The sequence below is a fragment of the Pinus tabuliformis genome, chromosome 2_2, assembly GCF_031772625.1.
Source record: "Pinus tabuliformis cultivar Carrire ecotype Pingquan chromosome 2_2, CPIR1, whole genome shotgun sequence".
NCBI lineage: Eukaryota > Viridiplantae > Streptophyta > Pinopsida > Pinales > Pinaceae > Pinus > Pinus tabuliformis.
The window spans coordinates 29942161-29962462 of record NC_142300.1 but is presented as its reverse complement, the minus strand read 5'-3'; the positions used below and the strand labels follow the sequence as shown (position 1 = coordinate 29962462).

General features: G+C 39.1%; 1 protein-coding gene across 2 annotated transcripts in view; it reads right to left on the bottom strand.

Moving 5' to 3' along the window:
* Nucleotides 1–20302, bottom strand: part of LOC149191364 (magnesium transporter MRS2-F-like) — a 283963-nt gene that overhangs the window by 179248 nt on the left and 84413 nt on the right. The window contains exon 2 of one of the 2 annotated variants that reach the window (XM_089404195.1): nucleotides 936–1220. The exons of the other annotated variant lie outside the window; for it this stretch is intronic. Within the exon in view, the coding sequence (XP_089260321.1) occupies nucleotides 936–1220 (285 nt within the window). The remainder of the gene's footprint in view (nucleotides 1–935; nucleotides 1221–20302) is intronic. 2 annotated transcript variants of the gene reach the window in all.

Below are 20302 nucleotides of genomic sequence, written 5' to 3'. Positions count from 1 at the left end.
TAATGGCTCAAATTGGAGCAGGGTAGGAATACGCCTGCAGTTCTGATACCATGTTAAACACACATCGAATGTGAACAGCAGATCTGAAAGATAATCGTGTGATTCCTTTATTATTCACATGATGTACATTTATAATACATTTTGCATGACCGTTGGATTCCATATTCCAAGGTCTCTTGGACTTCCTTTGACTCCTTACATTTCACACCAACCCTTAGAGGATTAGGTGTCCAACATATCTAATAAGTTTGTTCTTGCATGATTATAAAGCTAATAAGTTACATGTTTAGAAATAATGCCCTTGACGCCAACATGAATAACCAAAATACTTCTGAATAAAGACAAAAATGGCTTCAAAAGCACTAAGATGACATCTCAAGGCGGAATCCAAGGACAAAGTCTTATAATCGAGTAGCTACAAGAGAATATGTCATAAACACTATTTTATGGTTTTCACTTTCTTCTTTGTGATCCAACAAGATAAAAATAAAATCAGAAAACTATCCACTGCATTTTCCTGAACTTAGCAATGATGGTATCCTAAATGACACCATTTTATGAAGAGGATTGACATTCATGAAAGGCTGTGATGACTTTTTGGGCATGATTTCAGGCTGAATTTCAGAACTTAGTATCTTTTGTACAACTGTAGAGTCTCTTCCTATCAGGGCACAGGCTTATATGCATGCAGCATGCCTTTTTGGCCTTTTTAGGGAAGGGGTTTCCAGGAACTCCCGTTGTTCATTTCATGTAACTCTCTGTTCCATGATGTTATTATTTGATCTATGAAGTAACATATGAGGTATTTCCCAAAAAATAAAAATTGAAAAAAAAAACAGTATCGTAAATGAAGCATAAGAAAAATAAGTATACCATTACATATAGATGCAATAATGAATATAAGATGCATTTGCTTCCAGAGAGAAAAAATGTACCTCTGTCTCCAGGCAGCTGCATGCCGCTTCAAGGCAAGCTTCCAATGCTCTAAACTCAAATGGTAAAATTTTTGGACCATTTCCATTTACAGAGCAAGTCAATTCTGACTTCAGAACTTCCCCTTTTTTATCAGAAATCCTCGGGAAGTTACTTCTTGGAAATACAAGGGTCTCCGGAAGGCCTCTACCATTCACATTTGTTAATTCTGATTCTCTGGGAAATGGATGTGTTCTTAGATTAGCATTGTTGGTTGTTTCCATATCAGCATCACTTGTTCCACTTTCCTTCACATGGCAATGAGATTCCACCAAATTACTATAAGATGATTTTTCTACTAAACCTGAAACATTTAGATACAATTACGCAGTATAATTTCACAGCCCAGCACGGTTCATTCTGTAGGAATTTTGTTAATAGGAAATAGCTTGGGCATAACAAGCATGAACCAAAAAACATTCATTTAGTGACACAGAAAAAAAGCCATGTTTACAAAAGTAATCATGGAAAGCACTCAAGCATAAATCTTTTGGCCCTTGGGCGATGTTTGGAACAAGTCACTCTGATGCTTTTGGAAATGAATCACTCAAACCCCATGGTAAGAGTCTCTTCATGCACATTTAGACAAAAAAATATAAATTTTTATAAAACAGCTTGAAAGGCTGTTCCAGTCAAGAGAAGATAAGCACTTGAATTGGATCCCGTGATTTTTCAAGTCAATAAAGCTCTTCAACCTGTCAAGCACCATCCATTACTCTGCTATGTGTTTTCCAGAAAGACTACAAGTGAAGCCTTTAAATGATATTAATAAATTAATATTCAAGAAACATATTTTCCTAAAAGAAAGACTAATGATTTTTCAAGTCAATAAAGCTCTTCAACCTGTCAAGCACCATCCATTACTCTGCTATGTGTTTTCCAGAAAGACTACAAGTGAAGCCTTTCAATGATATTAATAAATTAATATTCAAGAAACATATTGTCCTAAAAGAAAGACTAATAAATAAATGATGTGTGAATCATACTATAATATTATTCAATTTGAGAAGCTACTCTCAAAGTCTTTCCAACCTTAGTGTTCACTGTTGGGATATAAGTCTTACTACGCAATAACATGGTATCAGAATGGCGAGACCTGGAATCTGATTTGATTGTGACCATGATCAAACGATTCAAAAGAGAAATATTTCGTAAGTTATTCATACAAAGTTGATAAATCTATATCGTTTTGATTTTTTAAAACATGATGGGAGATTTTTATTTATAAATTCTAACCTGCTTTTGGAAAGGAAAATAGTGGAAAAATAGTACAATACACGATTAAATAGCCTTGAAAAGTTTGAATAGTAGTGGGATAGTCTGATACACAATTTTGGATCGGAGCATTGAATGCATAACCAATGTTGTGATGACAGCTTCAGTCATCTTCAGTCATCTTGTGATTGTAATGACCCACCTATAGCTATAAATAAAATACAAGTATTAGCATACATACGAGGCCTCCATACGATAGCTACATATGCATGGACCCGTATGTAACGCACTATATATATAATAAACACTCAAATGAACAGAAAATGTTAGTTTTAATGTTTAAAAATTTAATTTGTAAATTAAAATTTACGAAATTAAATAAAATTAATTAAATTAAAACTATAAATTAAATTAAATCATTAAAATAAATAAATAAACTTTATTAAATCAAATTTAGATATTCGAATAAAATCACCATATCAAATCAGATTTTGTTTATAAAATCTACATGTATCCAAATTAGGACACGGAGATGGAGGAAGTCGGCGAATGAAGACTTATAAGAAGGAAGGGGCGGTTGGAAGAAGGGGAGTCAAAAGGAGGAGGAAAATTTGTAACACAAAGTTTTTCAACAGAAAAGACTGAGCCTTGTTTGTTCTGAAGTTTTTGGGCACGGGGGAACAGAGTGCAGCAATTGAGAAGCATTCTGGACTGAGTACCTAGGTTGTACTTAGTTTGGTTGGGAGGTTATGGTCTTTTGGTAACGGGAGCGAGAGCTAGAGCAATTTTGAAGCCTCTTCACCCGCAGAAAACAAGTAGGTACTTCTCATCAAATCAATCAATTTGATATATGAAATTTGTTAAATTTCAGAGCATGTTCATGAAGATCTCATATTTTGTTTACAGGGAATAGCTATTTAAATGATTTACAGTCCTTACATTTATAGTTGTTTAAATTATTTACCATCTTTACAGTGATTCACCGTGATTTTTCAATTGGAGTGTGTCTATTCTGTGAATAATTTCTTTATGTATGCACACCCATATGGGAAGAGATGGTAGCTTACACAAATCGAATCAGAATTTCTGTAGCCCTACTCTGATATCCAAAAACGTGAATAAGAGGTGAAATTCATCCCCTAACCTGGGCAAGATAACAAAGTTTGAAGCACCTGCAAAGAAGAGAAAGGGCTGCAACCCTAAGAGTCTATATTTGATACAGGATGTGATACCTTGCGTATCTGCAGATGCATCAAATACAGATATATTTTCCATATACGCAAATCTGGAACATTCTAGAATCGATTGTGCCTACCAGAAGAGGAAAACACAGAGAAGAGAGGAAAATTGCATACATTTAGATGACATGGGAAATCAGAAGTGCACAAAATTGTAGAACCCAGCCAATTTGCAGAAGAAATACCTCCACAATTTAGAGGTAAATATGTCAGAGAATTCTGGTGATATCTGAGAAGGTAGAGATACAAATCTGCAGTGGAGATAGAGCTCTAACAGATTGTCCTAGCAACAAAAAAATGATGATTTTGCAAGAAGGAAGCCTAGCATCTACAATAAACAGAGAGAAGGGTTATCTATCAATCATTCCACATTAGGTTTTAGGAAATCATGCATAAATATCTAAAGGTATTTTATTCTCAAACAGAAGATAAAGCCCAGATCTACATTACAGAAATATATTTTTCAAATAATTTTTTACACACAGCAAAAACATGTTATTTTACAAAAAAGGAAATTTCTTGTTTAGGCATTCAAGGGACAGTTCTACAAATACTTTTCATAACCAGAAGAAGAGGGGGCAGATATATAGGCAACATTTTTTTAATCTGAAGAGAGACATTTTTGTTTTCATAAGCTATGCTATTTCCAATGTTTATTTTCAGCAGATGTAAGATTGACATAGATAAACCCCATATCCAGAATCTCTTCCTAGAAAGCTAGGTGAGCAGCCTGGTTATATACACCAGTGATTTGTCATATGAAGATATTTTGATAGGGATATTTGATATTCAACTCTGTATCAACATTTTTTTGATGTAGCAAAGAAACCTTTACGCATGCACCTGACCAGAGCAGAGGACACTAAAAACAACAGATGGTCTCATGGTTTTGTTTATTTCTAACCCTGGTAAATGACTAATCATTGCCTAGTAAATTTCCTTGATGATTTTCAAATTTAAACTTCAGTTTTACCGAATAAAAAGTACCACTGAGACTTTAACTGGCAAATAAATAACTAAAACAGCAGAAACAAAACAGCCAATTTCCACAGAAAAGTACACAGAAATATTTGCCCTTTAAAATCTGCCTTTCATTTGATAAATTTCCAGACATACAAGGGCTCCCTTACTGGAAAAATAACCCACTCAGAAAACAATTTAGCTACAGCAAAATTTTGGGAGTAAACTGGGCACCTGTACAAGTTGTACGGCCCTCCCAAAAATTAATGAATCACCCACAAGCCACTTGCGGCCTGCTGATTTGACCAATATAGCCCATACGGACTCTACAACCTGCTGTACGACCGCCTTGCTGATCATATCTGCAGCCTGGTCTGCTCTACAACTGTTGTATGGCCTGATCTTCACCCCAACCTACTTGATCTGTCCCTATACAGCCATGGCCTCTACACTTGGATGATTTCCCTTGCTACCACACACTGATGTTTTCTTCTTTTGCCTGTTGTACACTTGGATGAATGTCCTTCACCCAATCACTAATATCCTCACTTATCTCACATGTCAAGTATAAGAAAATCTTTCTGCCTTTCTGATTGTCTAACATGGTATCAGAGCTTTGGTGAAGAAAGAAGAAAAAGGCAGTCTGAAGCACTTGATCAAGGAACCATTCAAAAGGATTATCTCAGGGAAAGAGTCTACTATAGTCAAATAAAATGTCTAACACAATCAAGGGAGAGAACAAACTTGAAAGAGCCTCAAATTATAGATCTTGGATGAAGAGGATTGACCTCATCCTAGGAAATGATGGGTAGTCCCACTCAGATCCCAACGCCAGTCTGGGCTTCCGACATCCCAAGTGCCTGAAAGCTCCTACTGAGCTACACCTAGGTCCACTAACGTCTCCATAGCCCACTCCACTGGGTACCAACTCAGAATCTCTCGCTATCCAACCCCAAGAGAGGGATCGAATGCACGAACTCCCGCACACAGAACAACCCCAACATACGGATGCTGCGCCCTGTGCAACTCAGGTCATCGCATCTTGCTATCCTAGTCAATACTTGAAATCTAACTAGGTAGCTCTATCTCTCTCTCCAATGGGAAAAGGCAACCTAACCGTGCTGCCGGCCCCGTCTATGTACGTCTAAAGAGGATTGCTCTGATGCTCCAATGTGCACTCTAGCTATACCATTAGGGAGTCCAACCATTCCCCAACATGAGTTAGTTTGGCCACTAACTCGGCACAAACCACTCTCATGCCCTCCAGCTCCTTTTTCTATAGCAGAATAGTCTCTCGCACTGACGTGGCCTTCCTTTTTAATGTTAGAAGGTCAGCCTAAAATTGATGAAACTGTTGTGGGCGACCATCATTTAATACCTCTATATCTCCTGATCCCTCATCAAGGGTGGATATGTCTCTTATCACCTCTCCCATCTGTTGTGTGTTGCTATCACCCAAAAACCCAGACACGACCTCGGTCACCTCATCAACAGATGGCACTACTAGGGTATGCTCTAGTCTCTCCACTAAGATGTCACCCAGAGAAATCATGGGAGTCTCCAACAAGGGTAACTTCTACGTCACACTAGGTGTATCTATGTGCTCCCCACAATCATGTTTGCCCTCAACCTCATGCTCAACCTCCTCCTCAGGCTCCTAATATCTAAAGTCAGGTCTCCACAAACAAAAGCGTCCCCTAGTCTCACCCTCTAACTGTCTTTGTCTTGTCTGCTCCTTTTGAGGAGATCCAGTGCCCTGATTCTGTAGACTTCCCCCACACAGTGTAGATGGTTGCACCCCCACTGCCTGTGCAACTCTAGTGTCTCTGTTGTAAGGATGAGGATGGATCTAGTCTGAGACCATCCTCAACTAGGCCAAGAATTTCTGCATACTAAATCTTCCTTTAGCCATGGGTTGTCTATGGTTTCACTCGTCACTGTGCATACATGTACAAATCTTCCAGGATCTAGTTGGCTACCCCACAGCTGGCCAAGATCATGGCTCTGATACCACTGTAATATTCCAATTTGAAAATTACAGGTAATAATGGACACATGAACTAAGCTATAGAAAATGAAATCATAAATACGCATGCACCATCAAAACACCACGAAACTAGGCAAATAAGTGGAGCCATTTTATTAAATTATAAACTGCAAGAAGTACATACAACAAGGGACAAGTGCACCTAGGCTTGCATAAAAAAGTGGAAGAAAACCCTAGGTGAGAAAGATGCCTCAATGAGTAGAAGTTTCGGGCCCCAAACTACCTTTACACTGCCCAGAAATTGTGCCCGTGCTGCTACCCCCCTGCTGGAGTGCCTGGATTGCCCTCAAATTGTTGTTGTAGCTTCCTCTTAATTTTCCCCAGCAGAGCCAGAAAGGAATTGGTCCCAATCCTTCCAACCAGAAAACCCACAAAATGGAGCAAATTACCAACAATTGTTGGTTGGAAAGAGACACATGTTTGAGCCCACTAGAATGCTCAGAAAATTCAGCCAAATTAATCTTGGCCTCTCCTCAATAAACCCAGAAAAAACCAGAAAGGGTTGGGCCTAGTTCCAACCTTCCGAAATTGACCCCAAATAATGTGAGCTCCTCTTCTAGCTGGGTTTCGCACCACCTATATCCTTGCTTCCAAAATGAGCTCCCAAATGCTGAGAATTATCCCCTAAATTCTCCCTTATACCTCCAGGAGAATCTCAACCCAAACCACCGAATAACCCACCAACAACTAAGAGGCTTCACAATGAACTGTGCAGGCCCAATAAGATTGCCTCTACGTGTGCACTGGAGAAAGATTTTCAGCCAGATGACTAGCCACTGATTCAGCCTGGTAAACTCCACCAAAGAGTAGCAAAAGCCAAGGTAATTATGTCCCCAAAAATATGGAGCCAATGCTGCTCTGAAGCTCCCTCTACTCAGAAGTGCATATTTCCCTTCTGCGTCCAGTCTACCCCCAGAACAGTTCGATTTCACTTGTATAATACTCCTGGACCAGCTCACAAGTGTGGAAATGCATTAGAGGAAATTTCAGCCTAAAAGTGGCCTCTTAAGGAAAAATAATAAAATAATAGTTAAAATAATAAAATAAGAGTTATGAATTTTGGAGGGAAAAGAAGAACATTTTACTTGTATTTTTGGATTATCTCCTTATAGGTTTACTCAAATTTCGAGAGTAGACACTCGTTGGATGCGGATTTAAATTTCACATCCAACGAATACCCATTATGTATACTTTTGAGAAGCCCCACATTGATAAAAATTCAAGATGCATTAAAAAAGCGTGTTCAACACATTTTTTTAATGTATCTTGAATTTTCATCAATGTGGGTCTTCTCAAAAGTATGCATAATGGGTACTCGTTAGATGTGGAATTCAATTCGGCATCCAATGAATGTCTACACTCAAAATTTGAGTAAACCTATAAGGAGATAAGTCAAAAATACAATTAAAAAAACTAGTTTTTCTTCTTTTCCCTCCAAAATATTTACATGTAGCTCTTTTTAAATTTAAAGGATTTTGATTGGATTACATATTATGGAATGGAAATTACATGAAAATTTCACAGGCAATTTTAGGCTGAAATTTCCTCTAATGTCTCCCTTAGGGTGGCACTCGAAATCCCCTGAAGTAGAAGTTGAGATTTCCCCTCAGAAATCTCGTGTGATGAACAACACCCTGTTGACCCAGCTAAACAACTTGAGCAAACTATGGTTCAGATATCAATTTAGCAAAAAATGTCAATTGTTGCCCTCACCCTTCTATTTATAATTGTTGTCTTCCCTTTCCTTGTGGGTCCCTCCAAATATTTCGATCTCCCTTCACTAATTCGATTTTTCCTCCAAGGGGTGCGTATTTCTCCCTTCACTAAGTTGTGGGCCAAAATATTTCCCCAATTGCCAAAATTACAAAAACGGAAATTGTAACAACCCTGCTAAATTAATCCATCTTATAAAGTTTTAAACTTTATGATAAAACCAATTGTGTGGAAATTTAAACTATAAGTATGTTAAGATTATATAAATAATTTAAATTTAAAACATATATAAGTTTAAATTTTATAAAATATACAATTTAACCTTATAATATATATATATATTAATATTACAAAACATGTAACTGAATTATATAAAGTATATATATATATATATATATATATAACTTTGTATAAAGTAAAATGTTATAAAGTATAAAATGAAACGTTATATGTAATGTTATAAAATATAAATGAAACTTTATATATGATGTCATAAAGTATATATATAGGAATGTTATAAAGTATATACATTAAAACTTACAGATTATACGAAAGGTTTATATGTTATAAAGTCAATAAATCGATTCATGATATTACTATACAATAACCTACCTATGAGTCACCCCAGCCATTAATGAAAGCGCGTCCGAACCAGCTAAATATTGATTGCTAAACGCAGAAGTCAGTGGAAAATATCCCAGAACCTTGAATGCAAGGAAGGCGGTGGCTGCAAGTGGGAGGGCGGCCACCGCCAGACCAGGGGTTAAATAGGAGGGCCTGAACCTGAAGTGGGGGGGGGAAAAACCAGAGAATGATGGATTCATCAGCAGGAAACCAGGAGAAGTAACTTTGCAGTGGAAGAGTCTTGAGTGATCTGAGTTCTGGGCACGGAGGGACAGAGAGCCTCTGTGGAGAGCTTCTCTGGATTGAGCAACCAGGTTGCTCTGTCTGGTAGGGTGGTATTGGCCATCTCGAAATTGAATCAAATCAGTCAGCAGTTCAGGATTACCAATTCAGCAGCGGAATCGGAAGTCAGCCAGCAGCTCAGGTAGGTGCAGATTACAATTTTATGCATTACTGTTTTCAAATTTCATATGAGTATTTATCTGGTTACTGTAAATTCGAAATTAGGGCACTACACATGGTATCAGAGCCCAGTTTTAAACTCTGCGGCACCTTATTGGCCTACACCTGTAAAAACACGCTCCTGAAATCTCAAATCCTTGCAAATTCTCATCACGGTCCTCACAAACCCGTATCTGGCATCGAATCTATCGTTTTCTGGCAGAATGAAAAGACGATGTTTTTTTCCACCGAATCAACGCGGTTGGGAACGAGGTCACACTCACGGGTGACTATCACGGAGAAAGAGACCTCCGTGTTTTGGCGATGCATGGATCAAATCCAGCACGTTACTGACAGAAAGCGACTACAGTCGTATTTTCTTCAATCTGCGAGAATCGAAAGAGAAGCAGGGTTTCATGCGATTCTCCGAATCACCAGCATAGCTTCTCTGATATTGTCAACATACATATGCCCCGTTTGAATGTTTTTCTCCGCGGGTTTATTGCATTGCCCCGTTTGAATGTTTTCTGCGCGGGTTTATTGCATTGCCCCGGACACTTGAAATCGTCTTAATCCTTTCCTGCGTTTAAATAACCTTGCGGTTCTCCACTCTTCGTAAGCTAACTGTTGGCTCTAAACGCGTTTCTTTCTTCCCTGCTCTACCTCGTTTTAATTTCATGACATATCGAAGAAATCCTGTAAAAACACACAATTACAGCCCGTAACACAATATTCAGCCGCAATATTTAGCCGTAATGTTGTAAGAATACCCGTTTTGGCGGCTACCTTTGGTGCCGGCCACTTTCCGGGCTGTGCTGAATTGTTCCGCGAGCGTATTTAGCTCAAGGACCTCTCGTAATTACAGGAGTTGTAACCATATGCGTAGTGACCGATCAAGGAGGTTAAACATAATATATGGAATCCCTTATGTACACAAAATGAGTTGGGTAAATACATATGTATATATGTTTGTAGAGTTAATATCATATGTGTAGCACAAACTTTTAATAGTGTAAAGTTTTCACTAAGACATCGAGTACAATAGAATGGTGAAATCACATTATGGTAAACATTATCATAAACTCAGTGGAATGTATTCCTTTTGCTGGAAAAGAATCCACTCTCCGGTCTCAAAGATCCAATTTCAAATTTTGTGGGATTCTGTTTATTTTCTGAGACACATCCAGTTCACTTCAGTAGAGTTCGTGGAGGATATTATGTGCCAAACTCACCAAACGTTGCAAATATTACTTTCAACACTAAAAGTCTAGGTGATGAGAGGCAAGCATTCAAAAGGCTCATTCTGGAGGCGTCCATCATACAGTTCTTCATCATATGGCCCTTCACCATCATGGAATTCTTCATCGTATTACCCTTCATCCGCAGTTCCATCTGAAACTTATACACAGTCAGTGGCTAAAAATAAGTTACAAAGGAGATACTCCAGAATAGCTGACAATTATAATTCACTTGATGAGTGATGATGTGCAGTCATGTAGCACTGCCATATATAAGGTACAATGTATGGATCATGTGATATAGACATGCCCAGTCATGATAATTATGATTTAAACTTAATATTTCAGTAGGCAATATTATTTTAGTTACTAAGTTAGGAGTTAGAAGTGCAAAACTCTGTTCATTATTGGAAAATCATAGTCCATAGCTGCAAAACTCTAACCAAGAGAAATAAACTATCCGCAAATCTTATCCTCTGCTCAAAGAAAGAAACAATGCACGCAAGCAAGCAGCTGTCCTCTATTTAAAGGTTCACTGCCTATGCTCTCCATCAGAGAGAAATGCTGTTAACTCCTTAACTGCATGCCCTAGATTATTCGTCCTTTTCATGAAAGACAGTTAAACTTTTAAATAAATCTAAGCCTCCTCTTACAAGTCAGTTTCCATCACAGTTACACCACTGCTGCACCTTCACTGAAATCATCTCTGTTGTACCTTCATTGAGGTCACCATTGTTGTACCTTTATTGAGATCATAACAATGTGGTCTTTATGAAAGCTACACCGAGATGGGGATCAGGACCTTGTCTTCATAAAAGCACAAGATCATGACTGCTATTTTCACCAAGATCTTGACTGTGTCCAGAATGCCAAAATGTATAACTGTGAGGTCACAATCATGCCAAGATTGTGACTGTGTAATGCTAAGAGTGCCATATACTTAAATAAATTAAGTTCAGCAATTAAATTGAGTATGCATAGTGGTAGCCATTAAAAACTATATGTTATAATAGTGGTTCATGTTTTAATCCATGGCCAGCTCATATCACTCATTAGGTGTTTAATATTAATATATCAAACTGTTGTGAAATAATATATATTTTAATGTGCTATAAAAGTGCCTCTAATTCCTCTGCCCAGAGCAACTGTAGTGTCGATCTGTGCAAGCATTAAAATCAATGCTCACCTGTATAAGGGTGTGACATTCTGCCCCTAGTTTTTTTTTGTCATGGCAGGAAACCATAAGTTAGCACACTTCCATCACCTGAAGGAAGAACTACTTCTGAGTTGATTACTTCTGACTTTTGAAATTTCTATTCGCTAGTACATGCTCCAATCAGTGGAGGCACCAACATGTTAGAACCAATAGCAACTGCTTGCAATTTATTACCAAAGTTGTCAATGCTGGTAATCATACAAGCTAAAGATTTAATCCATACCCTTGTAATTTATTCGGGGTATGGATACAGATGACCCCCTTAAATGTTATAGTCAGGTTGAGGTATGACAGTTAAGTTACCGATGTACATAGTAAACGAAAAGCTAACATTTTCGTTTTGGGGATGTTATTAGGTAAATAAACTTTGAATGTCTTACCTTAGGGGCTAATAACCATACACCTATGCATTATTCATTTTTTTAGAAAACCCTGCATTAGGACAAGGAGGTCGCGTGACCACCCTCCTTGACCTCGGTACCAGTAAGATCCGCCTAGCGGGTAAAAATAGCAAAACTATACCCGTTTTAAATGTGAAGTTGCAAGGAAATTGGTGTGTTAAAATTCGGTTATCCGCCTCATTTTTTTTATATATATACATTTTATTTGTGTTCAGGGACCATTACTATGGTAAAGACGTATGAGCGACGACGACGTGACCAGGCAGCATCATCACCATTAATGCCGCCACCGTCGCCATCGCCATCCCCCTCACCCTCGTCACCACCAAGGCAACCGTCAACATCAAACGCTCCAACGCCAGAGTTAACTGTGATAATGAACTCTTTGGAGGCCTTATTGGAGACATTAAAGGAATCAGCTAAGGCTAAAAACAAAGAGGAATTTCAGCATGTAGCCACCAGTTCAGCGGAACCACATAATTTGGAGCCCAGAGGATCGAGAGAAGACATCTCTAGAGATCTTGAGAAAATTAGACTCCCAGAATTTTCGGGAGGTCGAGCTGGTGAATGCGCTGAGGCATGGTTGGAAGGGATGAACCGATGCTTTAGGTTAAGAGAATATTCGCCTTCAGCAAAGACAAAAATTGTCGTGTTTCAACTAAAGGAAAGTGCCATGATCTGGTGGGGAAACCTGGAAAAGCAGCTACACCTTACATCAGACAACGTTCCTTGGGATCTGTTTGAGGAAAGGTTCCGCGCGAAGTATTTACCTCCATACTTTCAACAGCAGCAAGCCAGAGCCTTTCATACACTAATTCAGGGAAGTAAAACGGTGGAAGAGTACGAAATAAGGTTTATGGAGCTGGTAAAATACATTCCCTACTTAGACTCTGATGAACGTCAAGCTGAACGCTTCATATTTGGGTTAAACCCTCGCATCAGAGCCTTGGTAAGTATGTGGAAACCATCATCTGTAGCTGAGGCAGTCGAATGTAGCCGTTATGCAGAAGAGCACCTTGGAATCAAAAAGGATACGGGGCCAGCAGGGCCTTTTCAATCTGGGTTTCCAGGGAAGGCTCCCCGGAACGTTTTCAGAGGAGGTAGCTCGAGGCCACCTTACGGTAACAGGTTTACCCCAAGTATGGGGACAAGAGTTCCCATGGCTGTAAACACTATAGCTGCGGAATCGTCCAGCACCAGACCATGGGCATCGCGAGGGACTACCGGTAGAGGAAGGGGTGCGAGAGGAACCAACATGGGAGGACGCGGCTCGTTCTCTAGAAATTCACACCTCGACTCAAGAGGATCAGCGCAGCTCAATTGTTGGGGATGTGGGGGCCCGCATTTCCAGCGTAACTGCCCAGAAGCGTCATCGGACATATTGCAAAGCACTGGGAGGGAGCCGATATCAGCCAAGCGGAGTAATCATAGGATTCATGCAGTAGTCAACCACGACCAAGCAGCCCATCAATCCACTGTAGTGGAATCTTCAGGTATTATCAATGGTGTAAAACTCAAAATCTTATTTGATATTGGTGCCACAGATAGTTTCATTTCGTCATATGCATTAAACAAATGTGGGCTGGCAGTTCGTAGACAAAATGATTTCCACCAAGTGGAAATGGCCTCAGGAGAACTCCAAACCGTGGGCTTGAGTGTGGATCAATGCAAAATTGACCTAGGGGTCTGTTCGACTAAACTAAAAGTCTACGTCACTGCCCTAGGGACGTATGATCTTATCATAGGTATGGATTGGCTGGAAGCTCACCAAGCGTGGGTAGATTGTTATGGAAAAAGGATTTTGGGCTTAAATGATGAGGGAGAAGTAATCCAAATTCAAGGAATCAAGAGAGAAATTTCTTTGCGCTACATTTCGGCAATGCAGGTGAAGCGTTGTTTAAGAAAGGGTTGTCAGGCTTATGCAATTCACGAAGTAAGCCAGGAAAAGGGACCGTCCTTAGAACAATATCCGGTGTTAGCCGAGTTCCCGGATGTATTTCCAAAGGAACTACCTGGATTACCCCCGGTAAGAGAATTGGATCTCACTATTGAATTAAAGCCAGGTACCCAGCCGATTTCTAAAACGCCTTATAGAATGACAGCTCCAGAACTTCATGAATTGCAAATCCAGTTGAAGGAACTACTCGATATAGGGCTTATTCGACCCAGTACCTCACCTTGGGGCGCTCCGGTAATCTTTGTGAAGAAGAAGGATGGATCCTTAAGATTATGCATAGACTATCGGGACTTGAATCGAGCTACAGTAAAGAATCAATACCCTATGCCGCGAATCGATGACCTTTTCGATCAAATGAAAGGAGCTTCTGTCTTTTCAAAAATTGATCTTCGATCAGGGTATCATCAGCTAAGGATTTCTGAAAATGATATCTCTAAGACAGCATTCCGGACTCGTTTTGGGCACTATGAATTTACTATGGTACCATTTGGGTTAACAAATGCGCCAGCCGTATTCATGAATCTTATGAACAGTGTTTTCCGTCAGTATCTTGATAAATTTGTACAAGTCTTTTTAGATGATATTCTCATCTATTCCAAGAATGAAGAAGAGCATAAGGAGCATTTGCGGTTAGTATTGTCCTGCCTTAGAGAACGTCAGTTATATGGAAAACTGTCCAAGTGTTCCTTCTTTCAAGAAAAGATTCATTATTTGGGTCACATCATATCAGGTGAAGGAATTTCAGTAGATCCGGAGAAGGTAAAAGCGATCATGGACTGGCCAATACCGAAAAATGCACATGAGATACGAAGCTTTATGGGCTTAGCAGGTTATTACCGGAGGTTTGTGGAGGGATTCTCCAAAATCGCGAAGCCAATCACAACCCTCCAGCGTAAAAGTGTTAAGTATGAGTGGACCGAGGAATGTAATAATGCATTCTCTGAACTCAAAAGACTACTCACCAGCGCACCAATCCTAAGAGTCCCTGATATGGGCAAAGACTTTACAGTATGTACTGATGCATCCAAGCAAGGGCTGGGTGCAGTATTGATGCAGGATAAGGGAGTGATAGCTTATGCTTCCAGAAAGCTAAAACCTCATGAAGAACTCTATGCTACTCACGATTTAGAATTGGCCGCTGTAATGCTAGCTTTAAAGATCTGGAGACACTATTTGGTGGGACGAAAGTTTACACTTAAAAGCGACCATCAAAGTCTACAATATTTGTTCACCCAAAGAGACTTAAATGCCAGGCAAAGGCGATGGAGTGAATTCCTAAGTGAGTATGACTTCGGAATATCATATATTAAGGGAAAGGAAAATGTGGTAGCCGATGCCTTAAGCAGGAGACCCCGGATATTTTCTCTCATACCAATTAAAGTGGACTTAAGACAGCGAGTGCTGGATCGTCTTATAAAGGACAGCTGGTATTTAAAAGTGAGGGCAAGTCTTGAGGGGATTAAGGCAAAAGAATCTAAGTTCGAGGGTTATGAATTAGAAAGCGATGGGATCTTGCGATTCCGTGGAAGGATGTACATTCCTGATGATAAAGATCTTCGAGATACCATCCTCAGGGAAGCTCACAAAGCCGTATATTGTGCTCATCCTGGAGTAGGGAAAATGTATGCGGATACCAAGAAACTCTTCTTTTGGGCAGGCATGAAGCGTGATATCGCTCAATTTGTTGCAAAATGTATGGAATGTCAGCAAGTAAAGGCAGATCATTGTCACCCAGCGGGTCTCTTACAACCCCACGACATACCTATGTCCAAATGGGAGACCATCTCTATGGATTTTATCACTGGACTACCTCTTACTTCTCAGAGACACAATGCCATTCTGGTAGTGGTGGATAAATTAACAAAAAGCGCCCATTTTATTCCGGTAAGAGATACTTATGATGTTGTTGATGTGGCTCGAGTATTCATAAACGAAATTATCAGATATCATGGAGTACCTAAGAAGATTATATCTGATAGAGATTCGCGATTCACTTCCAGATTCTGGACGTGCATGCAGACAGCCTTAGGTACTCAGCTAAATTTAAGCACTGCCTACCATCCTGAGACTGATGGGCAAACTGAAAGAGTAAATCAAGTACTTGAAGACATGTTGCGGATGTATGTAATGGATCAGCAATCCCACTGGGAAAAGTATTTACCCTTGGTTGAATTCGCATACAACAACAGTTACCACAGTTCAATTGGGATGCCTCCATTTGAAGCTTTATATGGCAGACTGTGCAGAACACCGTTAAGTTGGGACAGGTTAGAAGATCGAGTGATAATAGGACCAGAATTAATCCATGAAATGGAAGCGCAGGTCAGACAGATTAGACAGCGATTAAAGGAAGCGCAGGATAGACAAAAGAGTTATGCTGATGCTCACCGATCCGATAGGAGGTATGAAGTAGGGGACCAGGTCTTCGTCCGCATCAAGCCAAATAAAAGTACTATTCGATTCGGGAAAGGGACAAAACTGTCACCCCGATTTATAGGACCGTTTAAAGTCATGGAAAGAGTTGGACCTGTTGCCTATCGTCTTGCCCTGCCACCTCACCTGCATAGAATTCATAATGTATTTCATGTTTCTGTATTAAGGCATTATGTAGCTGATCTATCTCATAACATCCAGTGGAAAGAATTGCAGGTATCGGACGAGGGAGTCATAACGGTCGAACCGTTACGTATACTGGAACGTAGAGTTCGACAGCTGAGGAACCGCCTGGTGGACCAAGTTAAGGTCCAGTGGGACAAGTATAGTCCTGGATCAGCGACTTGGGAGAATACAGAGGACATATGTCAGAGATACCCTAGTTTATGTCCATTTTGAAGAACTTTACACTATGTTTAGTATATATATTTACTTCACCTCTGTCAGAAAACCAAAAACATTTGAATGATTAGTGATAAACATGAAACTTTGCGGCATAATATATGTTTAAGTTCTTGCTGGTACATGGATACCAAAATAATACATGTTTAAATTCCTACTGGTACGTGTATACCAAAATAATATGTGTTTAATTCCTGCTGGTACATGGATACCAAAACAATATATGTGATTATATTACTAAATTATAAATGTTGAAGTAAAGATTAAGACCGTCAAATGAATTTACTTCTGGTAGAAATTGAACAATATAAACCTGTTTTATTTTATGCATGTCAAAACGAGCAACTGAAATAAAAGACAGGAAGTGAATACACCCTATAGAAAAGTCAGAATACATGCATAGAAAATAAACAAAATTCTGTTATATGTAGATAATACATAAGTTATTTCGAATATGCTGATGCACATTTTACAAATGCTGGGTAAGTGTAAGATTGCAGATAAACTTGCAGATAAACTATGATTGCAGATAATTGATCCAATTTTCGAGATGACCACGTGATGACAGAACTCAGATCAGTTAAAGCTCAAAGTGATTCTATGATAGGGTAGTAGCCCTGATTCTACTGGAGGGGTGGAGGTGTTACCCACCGTTTATCCTCCGAATCCTGGAGTCATGGGAGGACTGTGCGAGTCACGCTCCCCTAGACGTGTGATGATGACTGCCGGATGCCTACTGGGAATCAGGTCGGTATAGTCGACGTTGTTACCTTTGTGTTATGAATGGTTAGGTCAGTAAATTGACGCCATGGCATACTCTAGTAGAGGACGGATAGGATGGGAGCAGAAGAGATTAGGAAGGATAGGATGAGTTTGAAATTTGAATAGCTTGAGAACCTGGATAGGAAAGGGCATGTCCGTTAAAACCTTGAACCTAAAGCTCTAACTTCGGGACGAAGTTTTCAGAAGGGGAATGTATGTAACAACCCTGCTAAATTAATCCATCTTATAAAGTTTTAAACTTTATGATAAAACCAATTGTGTGGAAATTTAAACTATAAGTATGTTAAGATTATATATATAATTTAAATTTAAAACATATATAAGTTTAAATTTTATAAAATATACAATTTAACCTTATAATATATATATATTAATATTACAAAACATGTAACTGAATTATATAAAGTATATATATATATATATATATATATATATATACTTTGTATAAAGTAAAATGTTATAAAGTATAAAATGAAACGTTATATGTAATGTTATAAAATATAAATGAAACTTTATATATGATGTCATAAAGTATATATATAGGAATGTTATAAAGTATATACATTAAAACTTACAGATTATACGAAAGGTTTATATGTTATAAAGTCAATAAATCGATTCATGATATTACTATACAATAACCTACCTATGAGTCACCCCAGCCATTAATGAAAGCGCGTCCGAACCAGCGAAATATTGATTGCTAAACGCAGAAGTCAGTGGAAAATATCCCAGAACCTTGAATGCAAGGAAGGCGGTGGCTGCAAGTGGGAGGGCGGCCACCGCCAGACCAGGGGTTAAATAGGAGGGCCTGAACCTGAAGTGGGGGGGGGGGGGGGGGAAACCAGAGAATGATGGATTCATCAGCAGGAAACCAGGAGAAGTAACTTTGCAGTGGAAGAGTCTTGAGTGATCTGAGTTCTGGGCACGGAGGGACAGAGAGCCTCTGTGGAGAGCTTCTCTGGATTGAGCAACCAGGTTGCTCTGTCTGGTAGGGTGGTATTGGCCATCTCAAAATTGAATCAAATCAGTCAGCAGTTCAGGATTACCAGTTCAGCAGCGGAATCGGAAGTCAGCCAGCAGCTCAGGTAGGTGCAGATTACAATTTTATGCATTACTGTTTTCAAATTTCATATGAGTATTTATCTGGTTACTGTAAATTCGAAATTAGGGCACTACAGAAATTCTTCTTAACAAAATCAATTAATTTGGGGACATTACAAAAATTATGAGCAAAATCCAACAACTATGACAAGCAATATGAAATGAAATATATTCTCAATAACCACAATATATAAATCAAAGATGAGCATATAAAACTAGTGCCTTCAATATTGGTTCAAAATAAATAACACTTGCTCAAAGATGAAATATCTCAAAATGAAATACCAAAGTAATCCTGCAAATCAAATGAATGATAGAAAAGATGATATTAGCTTGCAAGATATAAAATTGCTCTTAAAGAAAATGCTTTCAAAATATAACCATTCACGATTCTAATGCATGTAAAGAAGCAATGTGAAATATCTTGCAATATGAAATAAACTTAATGTTTTACTTGCAAAATGAAAGATATGGTACTTTCCCAAAGGAAATACTTTCAAAAAATAAATTCAATGGGTGCTCATCATAACAAGTACATGATAAATTGAAAAGTAAAATACTTTAAAAGTAAAGTGAATTAAGATTAAATGCATTTAACTAAGATTAGATGCAATTATCTTAGTAAATTTTAAGCCAAATGCCTACTCTAAGTGAGAGATGTTCCTTTTGAACTCTTGCCAAAGGGTAAAAAGTGGGGTGACTGTAAGAAAGAGGGTTTGAGGACACGAAAGTGTCGTTAACAATACCCTTCCCCTCAGTCTTACGAGCCAGTGTGTGCCTTCGTTCCTACAAGGGGACAGGGCACATGTCATGTCCCTTTCAAAAAGCATTTGTAACAGGCTTTGTCTCTACACAATTTTGCCATGGAAAAGGACCCAAGCACTTTCGACTTCGAGACTTAGGAGAAATACAACTAGATTAGTTTTCTAGTGGAAGGTGGGGGCCACCCACGTGGGAATGAGTACTAGGAAATTCGAATTGCTTGGAGGGAATTCGTATAGTTGTTGGAGGGCCCCACATGAGGCAAAAGGAGGCCCACGAAGTCATGAGGAAGAGCTTCTCACTTCATCATTAATTCACTCTTGCATATCGAAATTTACTTGATTGTTTGCTCAAGCTGCTTAGCCAAGTCAACTGATTGTTCAGCCATGAATCTCTCAAGCGGGAGATTCAACCTTACCTTCGAGGGACTACGAGTGCCACCCTAGGAAGGCAGTTCCATAACATCTTGAGGAGCACCAGGGAGTATTCACAGCACATCCAATTAGCCATCACCCAGAAGTGCGTATTTCTGGGCCAGCAGGAAGAGAACACACAATGGAGGGAAGAGCTTCATTGGGCCAGCCATTAGCTGGAGAAATCAGGAAATTCAAAGGACATCATTGAGCCAACACTCAAGAGGATTTTTGGAGCAAGGGAGTGCAGCAAACGGGCAATTCGAATTCCAGTCTTGGAGGACAACGCAGAGGGCCAGTCTAGGCAACACGTGGGTCTTGAGGGAAAGAGCTACAGGCTGGAATCACAGTTGGGGAAGGAAGGAAATTCATAGGAGGGCTCA